The following is a 27,895-nucleotide window of genomic DNA, read 5'->3' as shown; positions in this document are numbered from 1 at the left end:
GGGAGGTAGGGGAGGCACAGGTGGGAGTCCTGCACACCTTATTTTTGCTCCCAGCTACCTACCCCAGCCCACCTCCAAGCATAAGCCGGGGAGCAGCTGTGGACAGAGATGGGGCAGTTTCTGCACCGAAGGGCAGGGTGGCCCATTGCTAAGCAGTCAGCATCCTGCCAGACAGGGAGTTCACCTCCATGGGCTTTACAGGCTTCTCTCTGGCCCTCATACTTTCACCGCTCATATGCCCAGTCTGCCTTTTTTTGTTTGTTTGTTTGTTTGTTTGGTTGGTTGGTTGGTTGGTTTTTTTCTTTTAAAGATGGTGTCTTAGTTAGAGTTTTATTGCTGTGAACAGACACTATGGCCAATGCAAGTTTTATAAAGGACAACATTTAATTGGGGCTGGCTTACAGGTTCAGAGGTTCGGTCCATTATCATCAAGGCAGGAGCATGGCAGCATCCAGGCAGGCCTGGTGCAGGAGGAACTGAGAGTTCTACATCTTTACCCAAAGGAAGCCAGGAACAGACTGAGCATCCTCAGGCAGCTAGGAGGAGGGTTTCCAAGCCCCACCCCCACAGTGACACAGGTCCTCCAACAAGGCCACACCTTCTAATAGTGCCACTCCCTAGGCCAAGCATATGCAAACCGACACAGATGGGATCTCATCCATTCCAAGTTGGTTTCCAACTTCCTGTGTAGCTGAAAAGGACCTTGAGGTTTTTGACACGCCTGGTTCTGAGAGCACAGGTCTGGGAGCACGGTGATCAGTTCCTGCAATGTAAAGGATAAAACCTAGGGCCTTCTGCATGCAGGGCAAGCTGTGCACCAACTGAGATTTATCCCCAGCCATCTCTCTGCCGATCTGCACAGGTGGGCAGGGAAAGGAGAAAAAGCTAATACAAAATTACCCTGCATCTGGTGCAAGGCATGCTGGGGAGCCTTTCTGCTGTCTAACAAAGCTAGAGCCAGGCCTCCTTGGGAAGTCAAGAAAGAGCCGCCATCCCTCTCTCTAACCCCCAGGTGACTCAAGTGCTAGTTCTTGTCTCCCATGCCAGTCCCTGATGACTGGCAGTAGAAAGAGCCTCATTTAGGCTCATCAGCAGAAAGTCACAACGACCGATGTCTTAGTCTGTGTTCTATTGCTGTGAAGAAACACCGTGACCACAGCAACTCTTTTTTTTTTTTTTGGTTCTTTTTTTTGGAGCTGGGGACCGAACCCAGGGCCTTGTGCTTCCTAGGCAAGCGCTCTACCACTGAGCTAAATCCCCAGCCCCCACAGCAACTCTTATGAAGGAAATGCACTTAATAGGGGCTGGCTCACAGTTTCAGAGGTTTAGTCCGTTATCTTCATGGCAGGGAGCATGGCGGCACGCAGGCAGACAAGGTAGCTGAGAGTTCATTTCCATCTCTGGCAGCAGGGAGAGAGAGTATTGGGGCCTGGCTTAAGCCCTTGAAATCTCAAAGCCCAACCCCAAGTGATACATCTCCTCCAACAAGGCCACACCCACCCCCAAAGGCCACACCTCCTAATCCTTCTCAATAGTGCCACTGGTGACCAAGCATTCAAATAGATGAACCTGTGGGGGCCATTCTTATTCATCCCAGCACAGCTGATTAGAAATGCCTACTGTGAGTACAAGAATGTGTGTTTCAAGAAATCCTCCCCTGGGGAGACATAAGCAATATGTCCCCATAAGGTCCCAGAGACAAGTATGATTCCATGAACGAGCTTTCTGATCCTAGGGTGTTTATTGGTCTTACATACAGAGCATGGTAAGGGGTTACTGGCAGGAACTTGAAATGATGGCCAAAACGGCCACATGGAAAAGTCTTTTACCCAGCATGAATGGCAGCTTTCTCCTGGCCACATAGATGGGAGGTCCCTTCCCTTAACTTTCTCCAGCCTGTATATCAGCACCCAAGGCTGTGGGCAATTAGGGCAGAACTGCATACCAATGACTAACTGGAGCATCTAGCAGCTGAGGTGACAAGCAGTGACTGACATCCTCATCCCTTCCTAGGAGGGGACATTGGCAGTCAGGGCACGGGCTGTGAGGAGCTTTAGCCATAGCCAATCTGAGGAAGATGGTGGCTGACCATTTTGCTCAGGGGACTTCATTCCTGTTCTGCAATAGAAGGGAGAGGGAGGCCAGGAGAGACAGACAGACAGACAGACAGACACTGCTCCTGCTGCCCTTATCCCCCCCCCCCCCGGCCCCTGGTGTTCCCTTTGAAATGCCTGGAAATGTTTGTGACTGAAGAGAGCACAACAGATGTGAGCTGCAGTGCCCTAAGAAGTTTCACAACTGGTTTGTAGGATAGAAAGACACTTTGTTGTGTTTACTGGTTTCTATAGTGTAAACTCGTTTTGAGCCCAGTTTTCAGCTGTCAACGCATGTGGTTACAAAGCGCCAACCAAGCTCAGGAGAACTGTGCGTGCAGGCTCACAGGAGATGTGACGTGCTGATTTTGAACAGTTGTTGGATTTTCTACAGCCTTCTGCCACTCGCCTAGAGCTCGACCTGTTCTGAGCTCTTCCAAACTGGGATTCAGGCTCTTTTACCATCTGTGAACATCTGGCTATGGCCAGAGGTTTCTTCATCCATAGGTTTACTATGTCAGATACAAAGCCTGGTTTGCCCAGTGTGTTCCTGGGACAACTGATCCAGATGCTTTAACCAGAAATTGGCCTCAGTCCTTCCTTTCGAGGTCCCCATGCCATCTCTAGACATGGCCAACTGTCCCTGGAAAGTAAAGACACCCCCAGTTGAGATGGTTCAGCTCTGCAGACAAAGTAGGATGTATTATAAAGAACTCAAAGTCTTTGGAGAGTCTCGGGTACCCAGTGTCTGTTCTGGTAGAGATGGGCAGGCAGTGGGAGAAGGAAACCGGATTCAGAAAATGAATCAAACAGGCTCAGAAAATGGCTTGAGTGACCTTGAACTCAGAGCACACTGGGACTCTGTACTAGCTCTGCCTAGGACCAGGACCAGATCTGGAGAGAGCAGAACCTTCCACCCTTAACGACCTCCTGATTCCAGCATGGAAAACACAAGATTCATAGAAGCCAGGTTCAAAGCCAGGCTAAGCAGTGTAGAGTTTAAAGCTTAAAAGGGAAGGCTGGCTAAGACTTGCAAGCCAGGCCAGGGTATGGCTTTATACCCAGCACTCTGGAGACAGAGACAGGTAGATCTCCAAGTTAGAGGCTAGCCTGCTCTACAGAGAGAGCTCCAGGCCAGCCAGGACTACATGGAAAGATCCTGTCTTAAAACAAGGATAGAAACAAAAAGAGCCCAGGTGCTGTCTAAAGTGTCTAAGGTGACAAGTCACCATTGCCTACAGTGGATAGTTATGAGTGCAGCCAACTTTTCTTCAAACCTCACGACCTCTTTATTTCAGCTTCATTTGTTTGTAACTTGATTGCCAGGCGCTCCCCTCTGAAGACAGCAACATTGTGATACATTGTCAGGAGAGTAAACAAAAGGTTTGAAAGCTCAGACTCCACCTCAATGAATAGGGCTGAGTCTGCCACTCCCACCCCAGGCTAGTCCCAAGAGCTGATGTGATATCCCAGAAACCTAATTAGCATTGTGCTTTGTGTACGTGGTGTAATGTTGATAATTAGGGATTTGGTGAATGAATGAAAGACGTTGAGCACTTGGCAGATGTTGATCGAGTAAATGAATGAACGATAGGCGTTTTCCCAGGGTCCTCATGATCCACTAAGGCTCTTTGGATCTTCCCCAGCTCTGTCACAGAGGAGGCTCTAACTTCTCAGCAGGAGGAAATGAGCTATTCCTCTCTAAGTCACCAGAGATCGGCATCAGGCTTCTAGATAACACATAGGTTTGGGTCTTGTTGCTGTTTCTGTTTATTGCAGTTTTTCCTTCCTCAAAGGGCCTGCCTGTGTGTTCTTCATCTTCATATAGCCATAACCTGGTAAGAAGCTATTGAAGAAAGGCCACTCAGAATTCTGGCTGCCCCAGGTTTCTTCACAGGGTCTGGTTCTGCTTGTCTGTTTAGAAGAGGTAAGACTGCCTTGTTCAGAGGCCAAGGTGACAGGTGACAGGTATGAGGAGCACAGTCTTAGACAGGTTTCTACTCTGGACGTCTATTGTGGACCATCCCTGGACATCCTGTTACAGCCTACTCCATCCTTCCTGGGTGACCTGGAACAATCTACATCGCTCTCCCATCAATCTACTGTCCCCATGGCCTGAAGCAGACATGGCTGCCTTCTTCCTTCTTCAGATGGGGTGATGTGGACAGTCACTCAGAGTCCCCATGTCATGAGCGTCGGTGTATCTGTTAGGAGGGTCCCAGATGAGGAGTCCAAAGGCTGTTCGCGTCCTTGCCCAACCTCCTAGGCCCCTCTGTCCCTAGTCTGTCTAAAGTGGAGTTGATGATGCTTTGAAGTGGCTGTCCTCTGAGTGTCCTGACAGAGAGATGAGCCAGTCACGGGTCACGTGACCACACTCGTGAGTCACGTGACTGACTGAGCACAGACATGTGACATGATAGCCCTAGCACACTTTGCAAAAGGGTCAGCTGCCCATCCACTGTTTGCTGAACACAGCACTGGGCAGGGGCTCTGCTGTGAAATCCAGGGGTCCCCCACTGCAGGTCTGTGCAGTGGTAGGAGGTAGGAGGGCAACCATGTTGGATTCTCTCTTGACCTTCCAGAAGGATCCATCAGAATGATGGCAGTCTCCCCCACTGATAGAAAAGTGTTTGTCGAGGACAAAGCCTCATCTGTCAACTTTCTGAATCTATTTCACACCAATTCTCTCCAGTCACTGTATGCATCCTGGAAATCAAACTCAGGTTATCGGAATTTACCCACTAGCCACTCACTGAGCCACCCCATCCTCCCACGGTCTCGTGGGCTTTGCTTGGTGCTGTGACAAGATCCCTGAGCTAGCAACCTCAGGAAGGAAACTTGATTTTGATTCGCAGTTTGCGGTCATCATTCATGGGGGGCGGAGGGGGCATAATAGCAAGAGCTTCCTGTCAGTGGTAACACAGTGTCTGTGCTTAGGTCAAGGAAGCAGAGGATGAATCCTGAAACTTCCTCCTAGACAAGCCCAGAGAGGTTGGTCTCCTAGGTGATTCTAGATTCTGTCAGTACTAACCACTCCCCACGCCCTCCCATCATCGTACCAGAGGGGCGTCCCCCTCACTCAGGTCCCTGTGAGTGACATGTTGGGGGTAGTGAGAGCTTGGTAAAGCAGAGTTCCCTGGGAGCACATTCTGAGTGAGGGGCACATTGTAGACATGGGTCAGACACATTCCTGGTTTACTAATACCAGGCAGGTCCCCCACCAGAGCTTCACTCTGTATCACGAGGATCATCCCCCAAACTTTCGAACTGGGAGTCAGGGTCCTGTCAGATCTAGGCTGGGCCTATCTGCCCTTCCTATGGCCAAAACATCCGAAAATTCCCAGAGTCAATTTTGTCATTGTTGAACCAACCAGGAGATGCAGACTACACACACAGGCAGCCTATGTTATTTGAGATAGTGGCAGGTTCTGGATGGCATTCTCCTGTCCCTCAGCCTGATAGGTCCCAGATGCTCTCCCTCCCTGACCCATGCTGCCCCTAGCCTGGTCTAGCACAGGACTACCCAGCCAGAGGCCAGCATGAGACAATCTGTTTCTTCCTGGATGGGGACCAGAACACAAAATGATACTGGCAGAGGAGAGAAAAGAACATGGACTTTGGGGTCGTAAGGAGCCAGGGGGTGGGGGTGGGGGACATCAGACAATCATGCTGACAGAGCATGAAAGACAACAGAAGTAGCTTCTAAGCTGATATGGTCAGATCAGCAGGGGCTGAGGGAACACACAGGTGGGACCCCTCCCCTAGGGGCCATGGGGTTCCATAGCTCCCTTCTACTGAAATGTCCTTTCAGCTGCCTTCCTTTCTTGCCCTCTTGGCTCCCACCCTCACAATGCCTGAACTTGTTAGTAATCAGACAGGGCTGTTGAAGTCCAGTGCAGGAGGAGGGAAAGTGGACAGGGAAGGGAGGGGAATCTGGTGGAGAGAGAGGGACTGGGCAAGACTGAGAAGTGGGGGTCAGGAAAGCACCAGTGGGCGGCCGACCCAGGAGGGTAAGAAGACATCTGACTCAATGTCTAACAGAAACCAGGCCAGGCTGATAGACATCAGGCTGGGAGGGACGGAGTGTGCACACCCTGCCCCCCACCCTGTTTGCTCCTTTTGCCAGTTTTCCACTGCGTGTCCTAGGAAAGCCTGCAGGAGCAGTGAGCGGGCAACACTGTCTGTCAGTCTGTCTCTCCAGCACCTCCTCTGGCCTCTCTGAAATGCTGGCAGGTCCCCAAGAATGCAATTTGACAGGCAGGAAGGTACGGGGTGGAGACCAGTAGACCCCTCTCAGGGCGGGGCCTGGGGTCCAGACCCCTGCGTTTCTCATCCAATAATAAAAATATGGAGAGAAAAATAAAGAGGAAATGAATTACGCCGGCAAGAGCGAGCCAGGAAAAGACAAACTTTGAAGACCAGATGGAAACCTCTTTGCCAAAATAAAAAAAATTTCTTGGATGTTGTTTCTAAGGTGACCTCCCCACTCCCTCCCTCTGGCAGCAGTGACACTGACCAGCCCTTTTTTCTCTCTTTCAGGACCGCCTGTAAGTACAGACCTCAGCTGCTCCCCGTGTGTGCTGTGCCTCAAAGGCCTGTGTCGTCTCTGGTAACAGGGCCCTGGGTGGAGAGCTGACGTCCTCCAGGAGAGTACCTCTGTGCCCAATCAACGATCCCCGAGGGATGTCTGCCTGTCTGTCATTTCATTCTAGAAGCCTGGCTTACCCCGTATTGGCCTAGCTATTTTGTCTCCCCCCACCCCCGCCAAACACACATACATACATACACACACACACACACACACACACACACACACACACACACACACACACCCCAGCACCATCACCATCACCACCATCACAACAACAAAGACATGGCAGAGATCAGAGAGGAAAGATTACCCTGCTAGGTTCTACCTTCCTCCCCCAGTGTCTTTGTCCCATACAGAAAGCAGGGCAGGGCACAGCTCCAAGCTGGGGAGACCCAGCAGTGCCATCCACACCCCTGCGTGGGCAGCTCCATTCTAACCAGGCCCCGAGGGGGCAGCTGAGGCTACTGGTGGCAAAGGCATTAGAGGCGACATGTCCCTTGTTTCTGGGTCTTAGTCCCGGGGTGGGCAGGGAGCTGGAGCTCGTCCAATCCTGGAGAAGAACCCAAGGAAACACCTCCCTAAGATAAAGGACCCAAACCCAGAATCACATGCTCTTTGAGGAACAGCATTGGATAGTTCTACAAAAGACCCAAGGGTAACGGGGTGGGGTGGGGTAGGGGGACACCCGGGGACTGGCTCTGAAAGAGCCAGCCTCTTCACATCAGATCTTTCTCAAGGTTACTGAAATCTACCCACCTCCCCCTTTTGACCCTCCCTCCTGAGTGGCTGGGAGGTGGCTTTGGGCCTGTGAGGACCCAGTGGAGGCCAGAGGAAGAGAGTCCCCTGCTTGTCAAAGCAGTGCACCTGACTCTTCAAAGAGACAGTCGCTTAATACTCTGTGGTTACGCTGAAGTCCCAGCCCCTGCCACCACCCCTACCCCAAGAATCCTGCTACCACCTCCTCTGGTAGGGCTTGGATAGCAGGGCGGCCAGGGAGGAAGATCCTTATTAGGGTTGGTTTGGGGACATCAAATGGCCATTTCTGTCACCCATCTTTCAAGATAAGTGGCGTTGCCTGGGGACGTGGCTGAGTTGGTAGCATGCTTGCCTAGCATGCGTGGAGCTCTGGGTTCAATCCCTGAGTAAATCCCCACACTTGGGAGGTGGAGACAGGAAGATCCAAAATTCAACATAGGGAGTTCAAGGCCAGCCTGAGCTACCTAAGACTTGGTCTTTTTTTTCTTTAAGGAACTATGAAAGGCCACCTGCTGGAATGGGGCCATGTATCCTCCCCCGTTTTTGAAGGCAACAGTTCATACCTGCCCCATCCTGAGGACCCTCCATAGGTGGCATTAACCCTGTGTCCCTCAACAGAACTTCAGCATCTATCTTTGTCAGGATTTTATTGCTGCGGCCAGAAAGCAGCAAGGGAGGAAAGGGCTTACAGATCACAGCCCATCAATGGAGGAAGCCAGGACAGGGACACAAACAGAGCAGGAACCTGGAGGCAGGAGCTGATGCAGAGACCGTGGAGCAGTGCTGCTCACTGGTTTGCTCCCCGTGGCTTGCTCAGCTTGCTTTCTTATAGAACCCAGGACCACCAGCCCAGGGATGGCTCCACCCACAATGTCCTGGACCCTCCCACTTTGATCACTAATTGAGAAGATGCCTTATAGCTGGGTCTCATGAAGGCATTTCAGCACCTGAGGCTTCTCCCTCTCTAATGACTCCAGCCAGAGCAGCATCCTGAGAGTTGGACCAGTTTGTCTGGCAGATTGTTCCCAGTCAGAGTGGGTGTTGTCACTCCTGGATTCTGGGGACTGGCAAGAGAAGTGGGGTACAAGTCCCTGCTCTTACACTCTCTACCTGCCTAAGCTGTGTCCTCCCTTGAACTCCCAGGCTTGAAGCGTCCTTAGCCCTTGTTCTCTTTGCTTTCTGCAAAGTAAGGATGTTGGTGGCCAGAGGTGAGGGTTGGACAGATGGCCATCTGCCACCCTGTGGGCAGTCTCTCAGGGGCTGGCTCTGTACTCCAGTGAAGAGATCCAGGTTCCTGTGGGCACAAGGTTGGCACTCACCGTGGAGGATACATTGATATTGTAGCAGCAATTAGCAAAGAGGAGCAAATTGTCCTTTCTCACTGTCCCCACCCTAGTGTCCAGGACAGAAGCCCCCAGCTCCCACCCACTCCCAGCACTTGAATTATAGGACCACACAGCACCCTCTGGTTTGTTTTTTTTTAACTCTGTAATTCCCATTGATTAATTTATTCATTTATGTCTACCCTACCTCATTTTGGAGGAAAGGAATTTAAAACTATGTCCTAGTTAAGTTTTTGTCAATTTGGCACAAGCTAGGTCCTATGGGAAGAAACTTCCCTGTTGAAATAAAAAAATAGCTTCATCAGCTTGACCTGTAGGCAAGTTATCGCCTTGGTTAGTGATTGGCATGGGAGAGAACCCGCCCACTGTGAGCAAAGCGTGGATAGGTGGTCCTGGGCTATACAAGAAAACAAAGCGAGTAAGCCATAGGAAGCAGGCCAGTCGGCAGTGCCCTCCTGTGGCCTCTGCCTCAGCTCCTGCCCCGAGTTCCTGCCCTGACTTCATGGCGGACTGAGATCTCAATGTATAAGCCAAATAAACCCTCCTCACTTGGTCGTGGTATTTACTACAGCAACCGAAAGCAAACTCCACAAGCCAGGGAAAGACATAGGAGTGAGGAGTGGAACAAAAGAGGTAGAAAAAGATTCAAGCGCCCTATTGGTCAGAGCAGTAAAGAAAGCTGCCTTTGCAAAACTCGGCCTACAGTTAGGTAGGCAAGCATTGGCCACTCAGTGAAGCCTGGCTCTTCCTGGCTCTGTACCTCCCACCCCAGGGGCAAATGTACCCTCCTAATAACGGCTCATGCTGGCATGTGCTTGGCACTTGCTGTACAGGGGTCCCTGAGCTGGGTGCTTGTGATACGCTAGTTTATTTCATCATAAAAGACAGGCGTTACTCAGTTACTGTTCTCCCATTTTCAAGATGAGGAAACAGAGGCACAAGGGCACCAAGCCACTTACGGTCACCCTCACTACTCACATAGTAGGTGCAGAGTCAAGATTGTGCACAGATAGGCTGGCTGCACAGTGCTTGGTCCTAATCCAGAAGATTCTCTCTCTGCTACTGAAACGCCTCCCCAAGTGCCACAGCTCAGGCTCGGCTTCTTTTTTGTAATTTAAAAAAAAAATTGTTTTCTTAGACTATATCTTGATCGTGTTTCCCATAATTCCTCCCAGATCCACCCCACTACCACCACCATCTAACTTTATGTTCTTTCTCTCTCGCTTGCTTTCAAAAACAAACAAGAAACAAAAATAAAAACAATCGAGAAACAACACACACAAAAGCCCCACAAAAATGAAAATCAAAACAAACAAGCAGAAGACCCACGAGACAAAAAAAAAAAAAAAAAAAAAGCCACAAAAAAAAAAGCAAAACGAAACAAAAGATCCACAAGAAACGCCACTGAGTTTGTTTCGTGTGGGCCAACTACTCCTGGGCATGAGACCTGTGCGGAAGTGTGCTTAATACAACCAACGATGCTCCATTGGAGAAACACTGCTTTCCCCTGTGCCACTGGGTGTAGCAAACGTTTCAGGGCTTCCCTGCCTTACACCATTTATGCTCCCAGATGAAAGACACACGGCCTTTCTATGTTAATAAGCCTTAAGCAGCCCAGTAGCCGGGCAGCTGCCTACCCTCCATGCTGTTAGACTCTGCTTTCCCATCGGTAACCCCCAGTTATCACTATTGACTAGGTTCCGTCTGGGCTGCTCGTAACTCCAACTGGGCAGCATTCTCTTGGCCCTTAGCCCATGGTTGATCTCCTCCTCCCTCCTGCATGTTCTTCATGGGGCTTCTTCCTCTTCCCAGCTCCTCATCCTCCTGGCTCTCCAAACCTGAGAAATCTAAACTCCACCTATGTGGAGCTATAAGCTGTTGGCATCTTTATTTACCAACCACAATTAGCTGGGGGCGGGGTCCCTCGCTGTCTGACCTGTGTGCAGTTTCTGGAGGACCCAAATTAGCATTAGAGGACAAGCAGCACTAAGCCAAGCCGCTGCAATTGGGTGTCAGTTGCAGACAGCTCCTGGGTTAGGGTGTGGGACACTGTGTCTACTTCCCCTCCCAGTTCTAAGACCCCGTCTCATTGGCTTGAGCCTACACAGATTTTGTGAATGTTGCCGCAGTCTCTGTAAGTTCATATACATTGGTCCTGTTTTGTCTAGGAGACATTGCTTCCTTGGAGTCAACCTTGGCTCTTAAGAGTCTTTCTGTATAGATTCCCAAGCCTTGAGGGGAAGTGTTTGAAGGATGTTCCAGAGTCTCTCAATCTACGCATATTGTCCAGTTGTGGGTCTCTGTGTTAGCTACCCACTACTACAAGCGGAAGCTCTTCTAACATGGGTTGAGCTGATCTGTGGCTATAGCATATGTTGTTTTGTTGCTATATCCCTTTGTCAGAATAATAGTAGGTTTTGGTCTTAGGCCTATGATCTATGCTCAGGTTCTGGGTCACCTGAGCAGGGTGAGGTGTCCCATCTGGTGGAGTGGATCTTAAATCCAGTAAAAACGTGGTTGGTTACACCTACAGCATTTATGCCGTTATTGCCCAAGTATATCTTGCGGGCAGGTTGTTGTTGTGGGCCTCAGGGTTTACAGCCGGGTTGCTGTTTACCTTTCTCCTCTAGCAATGTGCAGGGTGCCTTCCTGTACCATGAACACTTGTCAGTAGGGTGAGGATTCTAGTTAGGGACCAGCTTGACTTCTCTGTTTCTAATGTCATGAGTGTTGCCTCCATCAACAGGTCCTTGCTGTTGCTGTGGAGAGCAACTGGTAGTCTTGGCGATAGCCTGAGATGTTTGGGTGTTCCTCGGGCCACAACTCAATAATGTATAACTTATTCCTGGTGCTGGAGGTTTTATTTGGTGGCATAAGATGTCTAGTGGAAGCATTCTCTCCCCTCTTGGGTGACTCCATTAGATTCCTTTCCTAGATGTTTATATTTTAAGATGCTTCTGCATACTGTGTTTGGTTTCGGACAAGGGACCTACGTGCATATTTTTACATCTCAAAGCAGGCCTGGCCTCCAGATCCTCCCAGCATCCCTCAGTCCCTACCTGGCACACCCTGCCCCCAACCTGAACCTTCCAACCCAGGGGCTGGGCTGTCCCTCCCCCAGTGGCTCTTCCTTATATAATCCAGACATTTTGCTCACTCTCTCTGTGTGTGCACCCCTTGTCTCTTTCTCTTCCTCCTCCCCTCTCTCAGCAAGGTGACTCCCCAGCCTCAGTCCTTGGGACCAGTGAACTCACTGAGAGCAAGTCCCCAATAAACCTGCCTATAATATAATCCAATCTGGTTTGAATTGGCTCATTCACCAGCAGAGAAATAACCTGTCACATACTAGCAGGCTTCCATGTCATTTTTCAAATGGCCTTTAGGATCCCCCATTCCCTCCCCCATTTAATCCTCCTATTCTAGCCCCCCCCACCCCTGTGTCACTATATTCTATTTCCCCTCTCTTGAGAAATCCTCTCCTCCCTGCTGGTTCCTTACAAGGTACCTAACATACAACATTTGTCTCTGGGCGTCTGGGTTACCTCACTCAGGATGACTGCTTTATCCATTTATCTGTGAAGTTGATAATTTTATTTTTCTTAACAGCTGAGAAATAGTCCATTGTATAAATATACCTTGTGTGTGTGTGTGTGTGTGTGTGTGTGTGTGTGCGTGTGTGAATGCACCATAGCTTCATTAGCATCCATTAGCTCTAGGCTGACCCAGTCTCTGGCTATTGTGAGTAGAGCACCAGTGAATCTGTATGAGCAAGCGTCTCTGTAGTAGGGTGCAGAGCCCTTCGGGTGGATGCCCAGGAGTGGTCCAGCTAGATCTTAGAGTAGATCAGTTCCCAGCTTCCCCAGGAACTGCCATGCTGATTTCCGTGGTGACTGGACAGGTTTGTAGTCCTACTCACGATGGGTGAATGTTCCCTTTGCCTCACCCCACATGAGCTGTCATTCTTTTTATGGATCTTAGCCGTTTTGACTGGGGTAGAAATCTCAAAGTAATTTTAACTTACGTTTCCCTGATGACTAGGGGTATTGGACATTTAAATTTTCTTAGACATCTGTGTTTCATCTTTTAGATCATTTTTTTAAATTGGCTTATTTGCTTCCTGATGTTTGGATTGTTTTGTTTGTTTGGTTTTAGTTATTTATATATTTTAGATACTAGCCCTCAGTTAGATGTACAGTTGATAATGGCCTTTTTCCTGTTTTAAGCTGCCGCTTTGCTCAAATGACAGTGCCCTTTGCCATATAAAAATGTATCGGCCTTATAAGGTCCTGTTCATTAACTGCTGGTCTTCCTCCTCTCGCAGACTCGGGGTGTCTGGTCATATATTAAGGTCCTAGATGCATTTGGAGTTGAGTTTTGTGCAGGGCGATAGTCGTGGAACTGTTGTATTCTTCTACCCACACACATCCAGGTTGGCCAGCACCACTTACTTGTTGAGGATAGCATCTTCTTCAATGTCTATTTTTGAGTTTTTGGTGAAAAATCAGGTGTCCACGGGTATGTGAAATTGTGTCTGGATATTCAGTTCAGTTCCATTGGTCAACTCAATTCCTGTTTTTATGCCAGTACCATGCTGGTTTTATTTATATAGCTCTGTGACATAGCTTGAAGTCTAGGATGATGATACCGCCAGCAATTCTTTTATCATTTGGAATTGTTTTAGCTGACCGGGGTTTTTGGTGGTAGTAATTGGTGGTGATGGTGGTGGTGGTATGTGTGTGTGCACCCACGTGTGTGAGCACATGCTTGCACCCACATGTATATATGTTTCGTGTGAAGTGGATGTTTTTTTCAATGTCTGTATTATATTGGTACTCTGCTATGGATTGCATTAAATCTATAGATTGCTTTTAGTCGAATGGCCATTTTTACAATATTAGTCCTACTGATCCCTGCAGTTTCCGCTCCTAAGAGGATCCCAAGAGTCTCTCCCCTCTTGGCAGCTGTCAGAGCAGAAGCTCAGCATCCCTCTTGGGTCAGACCTGTCTGAGGCCAGGGTCCAGCTCAAGAAAGACACCACTCTCTCAGGATTTTGCAGGTTCCTCAGGGATTTCCAGGATGTATTGCTATGATGGAAAACGTAATTGATAGGATAGTCACTGGGTAATTTCTATTTATTGATGCATTTACTTATTTTGAGATAGTCTCACTCTGCAGCCCATGTTAGCCTAGACTTCATTAACCTCATGCCTCAGCCTCCCAAGTGCCAGGATGACTCCAGGCTGGCGCACCCTCCACTCCCACCCCCACCCCCTGCCCCCATCCCCCACCCCTCACCCCGGTGCTGACCTATCACAGACTGGGTGATTCTTCTATTTCCTGCACCAAAGTAAGTCCCACTGTCTCCCTCCCAATCCTCTGTGGGTTTTCCCCTTCGCTGTTCCCATGCCATCAGTATAGACAGGGTCTGTGCATCCAGAGCATCCTAGTCAATGGCGGGCTCTGCCCTGTCCCTGGCTTCTCTTCTAGGATGGAACAGGTTACACAGGGGCTGGCTGTCTCTCATCCCTGCCCTCTCTCAGTCCGGTACAGTCAGCCGAAGAGATGTTCTGAAGGGCTCAGAAATGGAGTGGGGTGGAGGAGGGAGCTGAGCTAATGAGAGCCCAAGCCCTAATGACCCTTGAGTCATGGGAGGGGACATATCATCTTTCTGTCTCCTTTTCCTATTCCAGAGCCTGGCATATAGGAGGTCCTGCTTCCCTGGTTTTACAGCTAGATGGCTGACAGAGAGGAAGCCCCCATCCCTGCTTAGTTATTAAAATAACAAGCTCCCACAGTGCCGGGGACTTCCCTGAGGTCACAGCTAACAGGGGAATGTTATGCCATTAACTTTTTATAACTCTGACCTCTGTTAACTTCACTCCCATCTCTTTGTTTCAGGGCCCCACTGGAAGACCTGGACTCCCAGTAAGTAACTCATTTCTTGTCTCTCTGCCTCCTTTTCGTGTGGGTGTTGAGCTCAGGACCCATGGGCATTTCAAGTGCTCTCCTGTCGACCATACCCCAGTTCCCATTACCTACTTTCTCAGATCTAAGTTGGGTGGCTAGTTCACACAATTCTCTGGAGTCTCTAATCCATGGTTGAGGGTGAAGCCACTCCCACCCTCCACATCAGAACACTGGAGGGTATCTGGGGTCTGTAGCTCTAGCTCTTGGTATTCTTCCTTGGTATTGTTCTTATGCATGCAGACCCAGCAGCAGACCCTCTAAACATAGGAGCTCTTGTCCAGATAGATAGTTCTGGAATGGGGGACTGGAGCAACTGGCCAGTCCTTGGGTCATTCCCAGCCTTCTTAATAGCAGATTGCATTGTTCTAGTCTTCCTATGCCTTCTAGGGAATGGTGGACTCAAAAAACTTTGTTTCTCCTCAGTTACCATAAGAAGGCTGTGCTGAGGAACCGTAGGGACTGTGGGCAAAAGTGGGTAGAGATCGTGTGACTAGCCATCTTGTTACCTGATGACTAGCCACTTGAAGCTTTCACAGGTGCCAGGCATTCTGGGTATCCCCAGCCTTGATTGCTCGATAACTCAGAGGAAAATAGAAATAGCTCAGATGAGAGAGAATTCTCAGCTTCGTTTAGTGAAGGGGGGAAAAAAGGGCTCAGCCTCCGAAGGATAAAATGCATCGTCCAACCGATCTGAGTCCAGTAGTGGATCGTTAGACTGCACACCACTGAGCACAGCAGTTTCTTGTGGCCCATACCTGGCATTTGAGTGCCATCTTTAAAGCCTTCTAAGACATTGTTCTGCGGGATCCAGCTTCAATCAATGAGGTGAGGATTGATTATAAACCCTGTGGGCTTTGGAGCAGGGTGTGGCTCAGGAAAGATGCTGTAGCCAAGCAGGGGGTTAAGGAAGGTCACAGATAGGGTTTTGAGGTAGGGCACAGAGGAGACATCTAGGTAGAGTATGGAAAGGATACAGGGGTTGAGGGAAGGCTTTCATGGGGACACCTGTTGATACCTGTCTTCCCTTGGCTAAAGGCCACTTCCACTGGATTCTAGAACCGTCTGGGTATGAATTATACTGTAACCTTTTGACCAATCCAACAGTTTCTAGAACGAATGGCCAGTGACTTTTTTTTTAGTAAAATACACATGGAAGAAGGCTCAGCGCCGAAAGCAGAGATTTCCCCAGTGCTCAGGAGGACAGTGACTCGGTCCGCGAAACATAAGCAGGGCAACAGTCAGATGACTGAGAGGAATGTGGGCAGGTTTTATTTTTTCTTTCTTATAGCATCCACCTTTAAAAGGCATTTAGGTGCAATTCACAGAGCGGGGGACGCTACTGAGTTTCCAGCTGCTGGCCTTCCCATGCTTGTCCCTAACCTGAGCATTTTATGGCCAGGGCTGCAAAGAACATTACTTTCCAAAGGAAAGGAAAAATAATCCAACACACACACACACACACACACACACACACACACACCCTGGAATATCATTCAGAAACTCAGAGTGAGGACTGTGAGGTCGCTGGAGCCCGAGCTGACAACAGGCATGGGTCTGCCACACCCTTGATGGGAGGGGCTGATCCACTGGCTGAGGGTCCGAGCTGCCATGTGAAGGGTTGTGAGGTGAGCCACCAGCAGGTGCACGAGTGTTGGCCCTTTGTTAAAGGACAAGAAGTGTATGCACGTAGACCACAGTGTTGTGGGTTCCAGCTCTAGTCAATGCCATTTTGCTTAACATTTACCAAATGCCACGTTCTTGCCATGAGACAGTACCATCCCATAGGGAAGTCGGCAGCCCCAAAGCTCTCTTCCTGCATCTTCTAATAGTCTGGTGCTCAGAGAGGATAGGGAAATCGTCGGTGCTTACAACCAGCACTGCGCCATTCTTAACTTAGCAAAGGCACAGTGCTCTGCTCGAAGATGCCCCGCATCTTGACAGTGTAAGCCTAACAGGAACTGACAGCATTCTTCATGCGTCCCACATATGTCTTGGGATGCCATTTGTTCCTGGATGCTTTTTGCCTCTTCGGGATCAGCAGATCCAGAGTCACCCCAGGACTCCCCCCCGACCCCTGTACACATCCCAGGGGGATTTCAGTACAGTCTTCTCCTGCTTGGCAGACGAGGCATCATCTTACCTTCTACACCCTGTTGCTCCCCATCCATTGAGGCTCCGCCCCCAGCTTTTTATGATGTCTGCATGCCTATGATTACAAAAAAATATTTTCTACTGAATGGGGGAATGAGTGAAACTTCGTAAGCAGATTTCCAGAGCTAGAGGATGTAACCCTGGCTACAAAACAAAGCATCTAAGTCCACATGCTTGAGCAGCCTGGGAAGAGAGGGGGCAGGGTGGGACACCAGAGCAGGAGAGGGAGGAGCCGGGGAGCACGGGCATTGCTTCCCTGACTCTGGCAGATAGACCTTGGGCAGTCATTCACCCTTCTGTCTTGCTCTGTGCCTTAAAGGAAGGGTAATGACTCCTAGGCCCATTCTGGCTATCACTGATGGGCTGCAACAACACAAGCCTAAGGGAGAAATGGCCTCAGAGACAACTTAGGAGATTGAGGTCCAGAATGGCAACCTTCACCTACTGTAATGCTTACTCCACAGCCCCATGCTTGAGTGCAGGAAACCAGAGATGAGAGATGAAAGTCTGATTCCATCTAAGCATTGAGGTCCTGGCCCTAGTTAGTGAAGTCTCCCAGGAGGTCCATCGATGACAACGTGACACTTGGTGCCATTCTAAATGTGGCACCACTCTAGCTGCTCCAACAAAGCTGGCTGGCCATGTCCTCAAGTTAGGTGTGCACAAGCTCCTGGAACATTTTGACAGGTGGCAGCCATACTGACTGTTTCCACCTCCTTCCTCAGGGGGACAAGGGTGCCATCGGGATGCCTGGACGCGTGGTGAGTTAGCGCACGTGTCCCTGCTTGGGGCGCCATCACTTGCTTCTCCAAGCTGGCTTGCCCTCCATGCACGGTGAAGTGCTTCACAGAGCTACCTCAGGAGAGCCAAGGAAGGGGAAGGGAAGACATTTTATTCCAGTCTCCAGAGTGAACAGAACAGCATCTTGCAGTTCATCTGCACACACAGCTTCAGTTACAGTGGTCAGATATTTCAAAAGAGACCAACCCCATCTTAGGAAACACTGTTAAACTCGTTCTGTTTTTTTTTTTTTTTCTTTTTTTTCTGGAGCTGGGGACCGAACCCAGGGCCTTGCGCTCGCAAGGCAAGCGCTCTACCGCTGAGCTAAATCCCCAACTCCAAACTCGTTCTGTTTTATTACAAGTTATCCTTTTTAAAATTTTCTTACTGTGCCTAATAAAATAAAAAAATTAAATTAAAAATAACTCTTGCAACCGTCTGCAGAGCACCCACTGTCTTCTGTGGCTGTCTTCTATGGACGGACACTACACTCAGAAGTCGTGAAGGCGAGGCTTGGCTCCTGGAAGTTCCTCCAGGTCCTCATAGGGCGAATGCAGTTACTGTTTCTTTTTGTGAAGAGAGTTGAAGTAGTTAGTTGGAAGACATGAGAAGGCTAGCCCCAGGCTTTGAGTCCCTGGCACCCGGGTTGTCCCGTCAGCCTCAGGTTGAAGGTCTCCAGGGTCTGGACCAGTGGTTTTCAACCTGTGGGTTGCGACCCCTTAAGGGTTGAATGACCCATTTCACTGGGGTCACCTAAGACCCTGCATATCAAATATTTACATACCAGTAGCAAAATTAGAGTTAGGAAGTAGCAATGAAAGTGATTATTTGGTTGGGATCACCACAACATGAACTGTGTTAAAAGTTCAAAGCCTTAGGAAGGTTGAGAACCACTGGTCTAGACAGACAGAAGCCAAGTTAGTAAAGAGCCTCCTTAATTAGGATGGACATGGACATAGGGCCGCCCTCCTCCCCTTACCCCTAACTTCCCTCTTCCAGCATGCTTCCGCCACTGCCATCTTGGTTTGCCTTGCCTGTGGCCCTCACTGCTGTGCTGGCATTGGCCTTGAGCACGACTGTGACATTTGTGTATGAATTTGCATGGCTGGAACAAGCATGGAGTTTGGGTACCCAACACTTTCTAGTACCAGCACCCTGCTGGCAGTGAACCAAAGAGCCTTCACTCCAGTGAACTGCATGGGCAGAGGTACAATCTCCATCCCACCTCCCAGCATTCCAGGCGAGAAAGCCAAGGCTTGGAAGGTAAATGTCTTTCTCAAGGGCTGTGCACTAGGAAGTGAGTGAGTAGACACTTGAGCACAGGCTACAACCTCGTGTCCTTGACCCCAACAATCCACCCACAGCATCAGAGCCGAAAGGAGGAGCTGACCTTAAGTGGATGCTCCCTCAGAGGCCCAGAACATTCTAGAACATGGTCCAAGAGCTTCATGCAACCTGTGAACTGTGAGGCCACCTCTGTGGTGTTGGACTGTGTGTGTGTGGTGGGAGATTCACATTAGTTGTTGTCATTTTGCCCAACATTTACCAGATTCTTGCCTTAGGCTTTCTCTAAGTGGTATCTCACAGGGACCTCAGCAACCTCAAAGCTTTTGCCCAATGCTCCCTCACCTGCCCCTCCCTGCACACACCTCAGCAAGGCTCGGTACCCAGGGAGAGTGGGAAACCAATCAGTGTGTACAGACAGTTGTGTGCCAGTCTTTGGTGTTGTCAGACCTGACAGGGTGGGAGTCCTGATCCCCTCCACGGAGTCTTCACACTGATTGCATACAATGGGCACCTTGCCTTCTGTATCTGTCCCATCAATCTACCCATCAGACACTGGGTCTGTATATGTTGTCACTGGGTCCCTCCCAGAGGTTATCCTGCCATCCTTCCTGGAGGGATCATTTTGTGTGCACCTAAGTCTCTGCTATCACCTTAATGGTCCCATTGAATGGGCAAAAATCTACCCAGGGGAAGTGGGCGGAGTTGATTTTGTACCCAAGCCAACTCACCTACCGACCTTGCTCCTGTTAGGTAAGCGTAAGGAATGTTTTCCTGCTGGGTGCAGCAGCTGGCCTGCAGGAGGTTCTGCTGAGTGCAAAATGTACTTCCGGCTCCTCCTTCCTGCACTCCCCAACAGAGCTTCCTGTGTGGTGGCAATAGAGAGAGGTGGTGGTGGGGGCGGGCAGCACCGGAAGCCTCCCACCTCCTGTGCACAGCTCCTTTCCAGCCACTTTGGAACTCACTGCTGGTGCTATTTTAAATGTGGGATGGCCCATTTGGCTGCTCACTAGGGGGCCTGGCATAGCCACTTGATAAGGATTGTGGTATCCAAAGACCAGGTGTGAAATTCCTGGGTCATTCCCATACGTCACCAGAGGTGGCGCCACTGGCCTGTCGGGAGCTGGAGAGAGTGAGGCTGCCTTCCACTGGCCACCAGTGATAAAGGAACTGCTGGCTGGGTATCCTGCTTTCTTCCCACTCTGACTCATCCAGCATCCGTGCTGAGTTTGTGTCTCCCACCTCCTACCACCTCTGCCCTTTTTTTGTAGTACTGGTGACTCGATGTTAAGGGTTTGAGCATAGGAGGCAAGTATCTTACCCCCGACTTCCATCCTCAGCCCTCTTTAGACTTTGTCTTTGAGACAGGATCTCACTGAGTTATCCCTAGCTGCCCTTGAACTCGGCCTCTAGCTCAGACTGGCCTTGAACTTGTATTCTTCCTGCTTTAGTCTCCCAAGCAGCTGGGATTACATGCCTGAGCCGCCCATGCCCAGTAACCCCCTTCTGGTTGTCTTGTGTCATCCCATGTCCCCTCCCTTGTCTGCCTGCTCCTTTGCATACCTCAAGCTTTCTCTCTATCAGGAATGGATGTCCCTAATGGTTCCAGTCTTACTCATTTCACAAGGCTCTGTACTTCAAAGTTCCTGGGGTTCAGGACCATAGACCTTTAACTTCTTCCCAGCCAACCCATGCCCCGTTTAGATTTGGCTACTCAGGGAGATTTTCTGACTAGGTTAGGGATTCATATTCATTCTCTCTGTCTCTGTCTCTCTGTCTCTCTCTGTCTCTCTCTCTCTCTCTCTCTCTCTCTTTCTCTGTCTCTTTCTCTGTCTCTCTCTCTCTCTCTGTCTCTCTCTCCCTGTCTCTCTGTCTCTGTCTCTCTGTCTCCCTCTCTCCCTCTCTCTGTCTCTCTCTGTCTCTCTGTCTCTCTCTCTCTCTCTCTCTTGCTCTCTCTCTCTCTCTCTCTCTCCCCCTCCCCAGCCTTGCACAAGCTCCACTTGGACAGGGTCCCTTGTTTCTCTCCTAGTGATGTAGAACAGCTGGTCATGCTTGCTGGCTGAGACGGCTATCGTGTGTCTGCATCTGTGTCTTGTGCCGTGTTTCTTACTTCAAAGTGGTTCCTTTTGTTCAGTTGCTGTGCCATTAACATGGAGCCTTGTGTCCGTGTCTGTCTCTCATCCTCTTTTTTCTCTCCCCATCTTTCTTTTTCCTATGCCCTGTGTGTTTCGTGGGGTCGCCCGCCCAGGGTGTCAAAGGTCAACCAGGCGAGAAGGTGAGTCTTTGCTGCCCCCTCCACCTTTAACTCAGCCTTCTCTCTCACTGGGAGACTTATGAGCTAACATTCTATGAGCCCTGGTGTGGAGCCAGGGGATTCCTAGGCAAGGCCCAAACTGTCCCAGCTCAGTAAGTCTGTCCTGTCTTACCTTAACCACGTGCAAAAGGCCCCATCACTCTGATTCCTGTCACCCACCCCCATGAAAAAGAGACTGGCTTATCACTGCTATGTAGCTGGGATTATCTAGCGGGACCCCAGAGAGGGGACTCTCCACCCTGCCTGGGAAGCCAGAAGCCAGGTTGGCAGTGGGAGACATCCTGAAAGAGCAACCTGGTGAGGTCTTCAGAGATTTTAGAGCAGAACTTGTCCAATCAGAGGAGAAAGTACAGGGTTTGTCCGGAGTCCCCAGCAGTAACGTGAGCAAGTTCCTGGTCCTCAGCGTTTCTTCCCTCCTTATAGACACTGGGCATATTGTGGATTTTTTTCTTTTGCCCTTTTTTTTTTTTCTGTGAGAAAGGGTTTTGGTTTATAGCCTAGGCTAGTCTACAAGTCATTGTATAGCCCACGCTGAGATTAGATTTACAATGATATTCCCACCTCTACCTGCTGAGAGCTAGAATTGCAGGCAGGAGACTCCCCCCCCAAAACACACACACACACACACACACACACACACACACACACACTGGCCCAGCACACACACATGCAGGCACGCAGGCATGCACCCCCAGTTACTGCACCGATACTGCATCAGAGTATCCCATCTCTAAAGTAACAAATGCTAACCATTGTGGCCGCTTCCCAGAGGTGGGCAGGCTGTGAGCTCTCTTTTCTATTGGCTCAGGTAAGGCTGACAGCCCTTCCTGGAAGCTTTACTATTCCTCTGTGCATTAGGCCCAGAGAAGGAAAGTCGCATGCCCTTGGTCACCCAGGCTGAAGCTACTGATCATATGACAGGGCAGTCTTCCCAGTGGATATTGGTCCCATTCTATAGGGTGAGACTTATCTCCTTCCCCAGACCACACTGTGATTTTAAGCACCTTCTAGTCTTATCCCATGAAATTCCCATCTGATAAGGAGGTTTTCCCAGCCATAGTTTAGGAAATGAACTGAGAAATTAGTAAGCTTGTCCCAACTCACGCAGCCGCTAAGGAGCAGGGTTTCCCTTCAAAGTATCCATTTTGCCTTAAGTCCTGCCTACCTCACAGTGCTACAGTTACCAGTTCCAGGTCACTGCTACCTGTATATGAGGTAGGACATTTTGCAAAATACCTTTCAATTCCTTGCCCCCAAGGACTGCAAAACAGTCCAAGCTCCAACCCTCAGGCAGGTTGTATGAGCTCAGAAAACTGCCATGACTTTAACTCGGGGCCCTTGGCTTTTTCATTCCCCTTCTGCCTGCCTCTACTACAGATTCCTACCCAGCCACGCCCTTCATTTATCTAGCTGGCTCGGCCACCTGTCATAGCCCCCAGGGCTTCAGCCAACTAGCTCCAGGACAAGCTATGTGGGCTCAGCATGGGCTCAGCCTTCATCCTTCTGGGGCATTCCCTGGGACACCCAAGAGTTTTTGGCCTCAAGGATGCTGGGCCCGTAGAGCCGGGATATTGTATGTCCTGACCATTCATTTCGTAAAGCTTACTGTCAGGTGAATCAGGTGGAATGTCCCTGCCAAAGCCTGCCTTTCCCTCCTGCCCTCAGAGTCATAGCCGCTGCTCTCCTGCTTCCCCAGCACATACCCCATCTACATCTCTTCATGTCTGCTGCTCCCGCTAGCCTTCTCAGCTCCCCTGTGACAGTCCACTCTGGTCTATGGATGTTGGCATCCCCCTTCCTGACTGCCAGCTGCCCCACCCCCTTTTGCATCCTTTCCTCCACCAACCCTCCCCTACCCTTCCACACACCCTTTGTCTCCCCACAGGGTGCCCCTGGAGATGCGGGGATATCCATCATCGGGCCACGAGGCCCCCCTGTAAGTTGCTGCCATTATGGGGTAGGGGATAGAGGTTGGGAGAGTTAATGAAAAGAGCTTTGGGGGCATAAGGGTGAGCCTTGGCAAGGGCCTCTGGGTGTGGCCATCCCATGTCCTGTGGTTATTCCTGTCGGTTCTCAGCATTGCTGTTGATGTTAAAGAAAGTGGGCTGACTAAATATACCTAAATTACTGCCTCCCCGGAGGGCTCCAGAGCCTAGCCTTTAGCCACAAAACTCCAGCAGCTGGGAGGCAGGAAGGTGGTTGGTGTTGTTTACATGAGGGAAAAGTGCCGCCTGCCTTGAGTAAGTGCCCCAGCCTTCTTTGGAACTAATCTTGACCTCCTGAAACCAGGAGCAGATGACAAAGTCCAGGTTCATTGACTCCAGCACCCATTCTTGGTTCTGGTGAAGCCCTAACCTGCCCTCCAAGCCCCCGAGCTCACTGTCAGTACCAGGCCCTCTGACTTCCCTAGCACCCCCTGACTTCCCTCTGACATGCTTCCTTAGGGACTGCCTGGGCTGTGGGTGATGGATCCAGCAAGATAGTACAGCTCTGTGTAGGAGGAGAAGTGGGGGTCCCAAGGTACCTACCTGCTCACACAACTTCAATGAAACCAGTGTCAGCGAGGGAGGGAGCTGGAATTCAGCAGAGCCTAGCTCACATGGCCTCTCTCCACAGAGAAGGGATTTGGAGAGGGTCCTGTGTGGCCGTGAACCTCCCTTTCCCTGATGAGGACTCTGAGGAACCTGCCTTGTGATGAGAGGGGAGCAGGGAGCACAGTGAGAGAGTGGGATGCTGGGAAAGTGCAGTAAGGTATCATCTCCACCAGTGGTTCTCAACCCTCCTAATGTTGCAACCCTTTAATACAGTTCCTCATGGTGCGCTTATCCCCCAACCATAAAATTGTTTTTGTTGCTACTTCATAACTGTAATCTTGATGCTGTTATGAATTGTAATGTACATACATGACACGCAAGATACCTATATGTGACCCCAGGGGTTCACAATCCACAGGTTGAGAATGGTTGGAGTAGAGAACCAGGGAGTCACAGAGACAAGCACTAATTATATGCTAGGCCTCCCACACAGGCTGGGGAGTGGCCTCCCCACCCACACCCCTCCCCCCCACCCCCCCAGCTTCCCAGCACATCACAAGAGGAACCTAAGAACTCGTGCCCGTTTTGATTACCAGGCTCCTAAGTGATAAGTGCAATTTTTTCCCTAATAGCCCCTTCCAACTGAAGTATCATTGTATATAAAGGATATATATATATATATATATATATATATATATGTGTGTGTGTGTGTGTGTGTGTGTGTGTGTGTGTGTATAATATATAAATACATATAGATACAATATATATACATATATACATGTATATATATATATATTATCTCTTCAGGGAAAGATGATAGTCCTTGTTTGGTATCTCCAATGACTCATGACACTTGGTGTCCTGTGCCCAGAGTCCATTGATATTGGCCACCGATCATCAACCGGATGGTCAAACCACCCTAGCCGAGTGACACCAAGGAACCCCTCAGTTGTCCCTGCTGCCCCAGCCTGGTGGAAATGGGAGATAGACAGACAAAAGGTCTGCTTGACATTAAGAGCTGAGGTCAAGTAGGCAAGCCCTCTGTGGCAGCTGGACACATGGGAATGTGCGGCCTGGCTGAGAATAAATATGGCTCACCAGAAGGTAAGAGCCACCTGCCCACTCTTCTGGAGCCCGATCAATAGTCCAAGCAACAAGGACCAGGCAGGTCCTTGGAGAAGGATGACTCCCATTCCAGTGGCACAAGGGCTTGGGACCCAGTGTCTAGGAGTCCTCATGAGAGCCCCATAAAACAGAGTGGAGAGCTAGACCCCAAGGGTCACTAGGCAGGTCATGGCTAAGCTAAGAGACCTGCATGTCAGGGGGCCCTCCCCTGTAGCTGCTGGTCAGGAGGGACCTGACCCTTACCTACAATGGGTAGCTATGCCTGCTGAGTATGTCAGAAACCTAGAGCCTACCAGGCACAAGAGAGATGAAAGTAGCCTGACTGCTTGCTCTCCAGGCCCATGCTGGCAATCCCATTGGCCATGACAGTACAGATAGTGGGCGTCGTGCTGAGGAGTAGTGAGGACATGGAGGAAGGGAACCACTGGGCTCAGACCATGTCCGGACAGAGAGGCTGCAGGAGGAAGGGATAACTGGCCTACTTTCAAGGTCAGAGTTCACCCAAGAAAGGAGGGTCAGGAGGGGTGCCTTAATCAGGGGAAGCACCTGGAGAAGATCGGACCGGAAAGCAAGGGCTTTGCGTGAAGGACTCGACACAATATTCAGAACTGTATCCCAAGGCATTCTGGCCCTGGGGTTGTGTTGGGTGGATGAGGAGCTACTTGTATGCAGCTTAGAGAGAGGCTGCTCCCTGTGTTCAGTGGGAGCGCATTGAGGGGAAGTGGCTGGTGAGTGCTGTTTAAATGCCCAGGGCCAAGAAATATATATTATTGTGTTCGTGTCTGCACATGCACGCAAACATGTGTTTGTGCGTGTACACGTGTGTACCTGTGCAAGTATGCAAGTGTGCATGGGTGTGTGTGTGTGTGTGTGTGTGTGTGTGTGTGTGTGTGTGTGTTCTTGTGCCTGCATGCCCTTTGGGGGTGGCCACAGGTGAGTTCTAAAATGAGTTTTAGAAAAGAGAAGGAGTCTTGGACACTCCACACTTCTGGGTCACACAGTGCATAGCAGTGCCCTGCTCAGCAGACGCTGCTGGCGGGGAGAGGGAGGTGCCTTAGATATGGAGCAAGATGAATTTCAGAAATGAGCGGAGGAAGTTTGTTTTCCCCTTTCATATATAGATCCTTTATCCATAAATGCAATGTGTGTCTCATCCTGATGGGTGCTCGTGGATTGCTCAGTTTCACTCAGGAAGGACATAAGTTCATGACTATGTTAGGGAAGAAAAAGACAGGGCAACTGAGACAAGCAGCTAGATCAGAAGAGAAGGGCCAGCAATAAAGCCAAACGTTGGTGGGAAGACGGTTTGAGAGAAAAGCTTCATTTGATAATAGTAGAAAGAAAGCCAGGTGGCGGTGGCGGTGGCGGTGGCGGTGGTGCGTGCCTTCAATCCCAGCACTCAAGAGGCAGAAGCAGTCAGATCTTTGGGTTTGAGGCCAGCCTGGTCTCCATAGCCAGTTTTATGATAGCCAAGGCTATATGAAGAAACCCTGTCTGGAAAGACAAAAACAAAGAGAAAATAGTAGAAAGAGAAAGTAGATTGTGTGAGCTCTCGAGTTTGCACTCGCATACCTGCCATGATGCATATCACATGGAGATCAGAGGACAACTTCATGGAATCCACTCCCCCCTTCTACCTTTACCAGGGTTCCAGGGATCAAATTTTGGCCATCAGTTGCACACAGTGACAGTTTTACTGGCTGAGCCACCTCCCCAGCCCTCAATTCTTTCTTGATCGTGAATCTATCCAACCATTCTATCAAGACAGATTGTCAGTGAATAAGATACTAGGTGTAATCTGGGAGTGGTGGTGTGCATTTGGGAGATGGACGCAGGAGGGTCAGGAGTTCAAGGACAGCCCCACCTATATGGTTGGTTCCAGGCAACTTGAGCCACACAAGACCCTGTCTCCAAAAACCAAAACAAAACAAAGAATAGCAACAGAAGACTAAGACGTCAGACACAGAGCCACAAGCAATAGAAGCAGAATATGAGCAACGGTTTTATGACTCCCAGGGAGCAGGCCCCTTTGAACATGGCAAAAAACCCAAAGGCCATGGGGAATGTTTGTCTATATAAACATGACCATCCTAGCTGAGTGAAAATACACTCAGCTTCAAAGACAAAAGATGAGTTAGAAAGTTGGACAGCCTCTGCAAGGAGCTGTTCTTAGCAGATAGCATTAGCCAGACCGGATCAGAAAAGATAACCTAACAGAGACTAGGAAAAGCCAGACAGTCATCCTAACTACTCAGGAGGCTGAGGCAGGAGGATCATTTGAGCTCAGGAACTCCAGGCCGGCCTGAACAACATAGATCCTGCCTCAAATATATTTGCCTGTTTACACTCTTTACATAATGTGCTGTTACATAAATAATACCTAACACTAGCATAGTGTATTGAATATACACCATAATAATATGCTGCCTCAAACAGCCAGCTCCCTAACCTGGAATCAGCTTGACCAGTGAGCACTGGGAGAGACCATAAACTCAGCATAAATTGAGATGTAAATTACAATCTAGTTGCAAGACTCCCCAACTGCCTTCTCCCCAACCTCTCCAGGAAGCAGAATCCCATTTCCTTGTGGTCAATGACAGCATCCCTCCCCGATCCCCCCCAGTCTTGAAAAAGCCCTGGTTAGTCCCGGACCTGGCCCTGGCTTGGAAGCATGCACCCTGCTTACCGGAGCAGGCACTGTAATTAGTGGACCATGTGATTATCTTAGCCACGTAAATATCAGCTGAGATGGTTATGAAGATGCTTCTTGGAATCCCTCTCTCTTGACCTCTTCCTCGGGCCTCTCCGTGTCCAGAGCAGTTACAGAAAGTTTACATTGGGAGGTTTCGGAGATTACATTGCAATGGTTTCCGGGTTTCTTCTTAGGCCTATTCTTAGCACCACTTATCCTTGAGAGGAGAGAGGCCAGAGCCCTCTGACATATGAGTGGTGTCTCC

General features: G+C 49.8%; 1 protein-coding gene and 1 long non-coding RNA gene across 55 annotated transcripts in view; one reads left to right on the top strand and one right to left on the bottom strand.

Moving 5' to 3' along the window:
* The window catches only part of Col13a1 (collagen type XIII alpha 1 chain), a 140,074-nt gene that overhangs the window by 52,300 nt on the left and 59,879 nt on the right, over positions 1 to 27,895 (top strand). For 20 of the 51 annotated variants that reach the window (XM_087598199.1, XM_087598195.1, XM_087598184.1 and 17 more), the window contains exons 3-6: positions 14,682 to 14,708; positions 17,627 to 17,662; positions 21,214 to 21,240; positions 23,165 to 23,215. In XM_087598199.1, the coding sequence (XP_087454325.1) occupies positions 17,648 to 17,662; positions 21,214 to 21,240; positions 23,165 to 23,215 (93 nt within the window). In that variant the 5' untranslated portion in view covers positions 14,682 to 14,708; positions 17,627 to 17,647. Of the gene's footprint in view, positions 1 to 6,632; positions 6,641 to 14,681; positions 14,709 to 17,626; positions 17,663 to 21,213; positions 21,241 to 23,164; positions 23,216 to 27,895 lie in introns of all 51 variants that reach the window. The other 31 variants (XM_087598188.1, XM_087598198.1, XM_087598194.1 and 28 more) reach the window with 5 other exon arrangements.
* On the bottom strand, positions 362 to 27,820 carry LOC147998635 (uncharacterized). Of its 4 annotated transcripts, none has more exons than XR_015645209.1 (6): positions 27,625 to 27,820; positions 19,697 to 19,830; positions 16,891 to 16,956; positions 1,946 to 2,118; positions 1,314 to 1,400; positions 362 to 763 (listed from the first exon to the last, which is right to left on the bottom strand). It is a non-coding gene; the product is annotated as an uncharacterized LOC147998635 (long non-coding RNA). The 4 variants fall into 4 exon arrangements; XR_015645210.1 differs by having other exon boundaries at positions 364 to 763; positions 19,705 to 19,830; positions 27,625 to 27,786; XR_015645206.1 differs by lacking the exon at positions 1,946 to 2,118 and having other exon boundaries at positions 364 to 763; positions 19,705 to 19,830; positions 27,625 to 27,747.

Source organism: Rattus norvegicus, chromosome 20, assembly GCF_021556685.1.
Source record: "Rattus norvegicus strain SHRSP/BbbUtx chromosome 20, alternate assembly SHRSP_T2T, whole genome shotgun sequence".
Classification (NCBI taxonomy): Eukaryota; Metazoa; Chordata; class Mammalia; order Rodentia; family Muridae; genus Rattus; species Rattus norvegicus.
The sequence above is the reverse complement of the archived record's forward strand: the minus strand, read 5'-3'. Positions and strand labels throughout refer to the sequence as shown.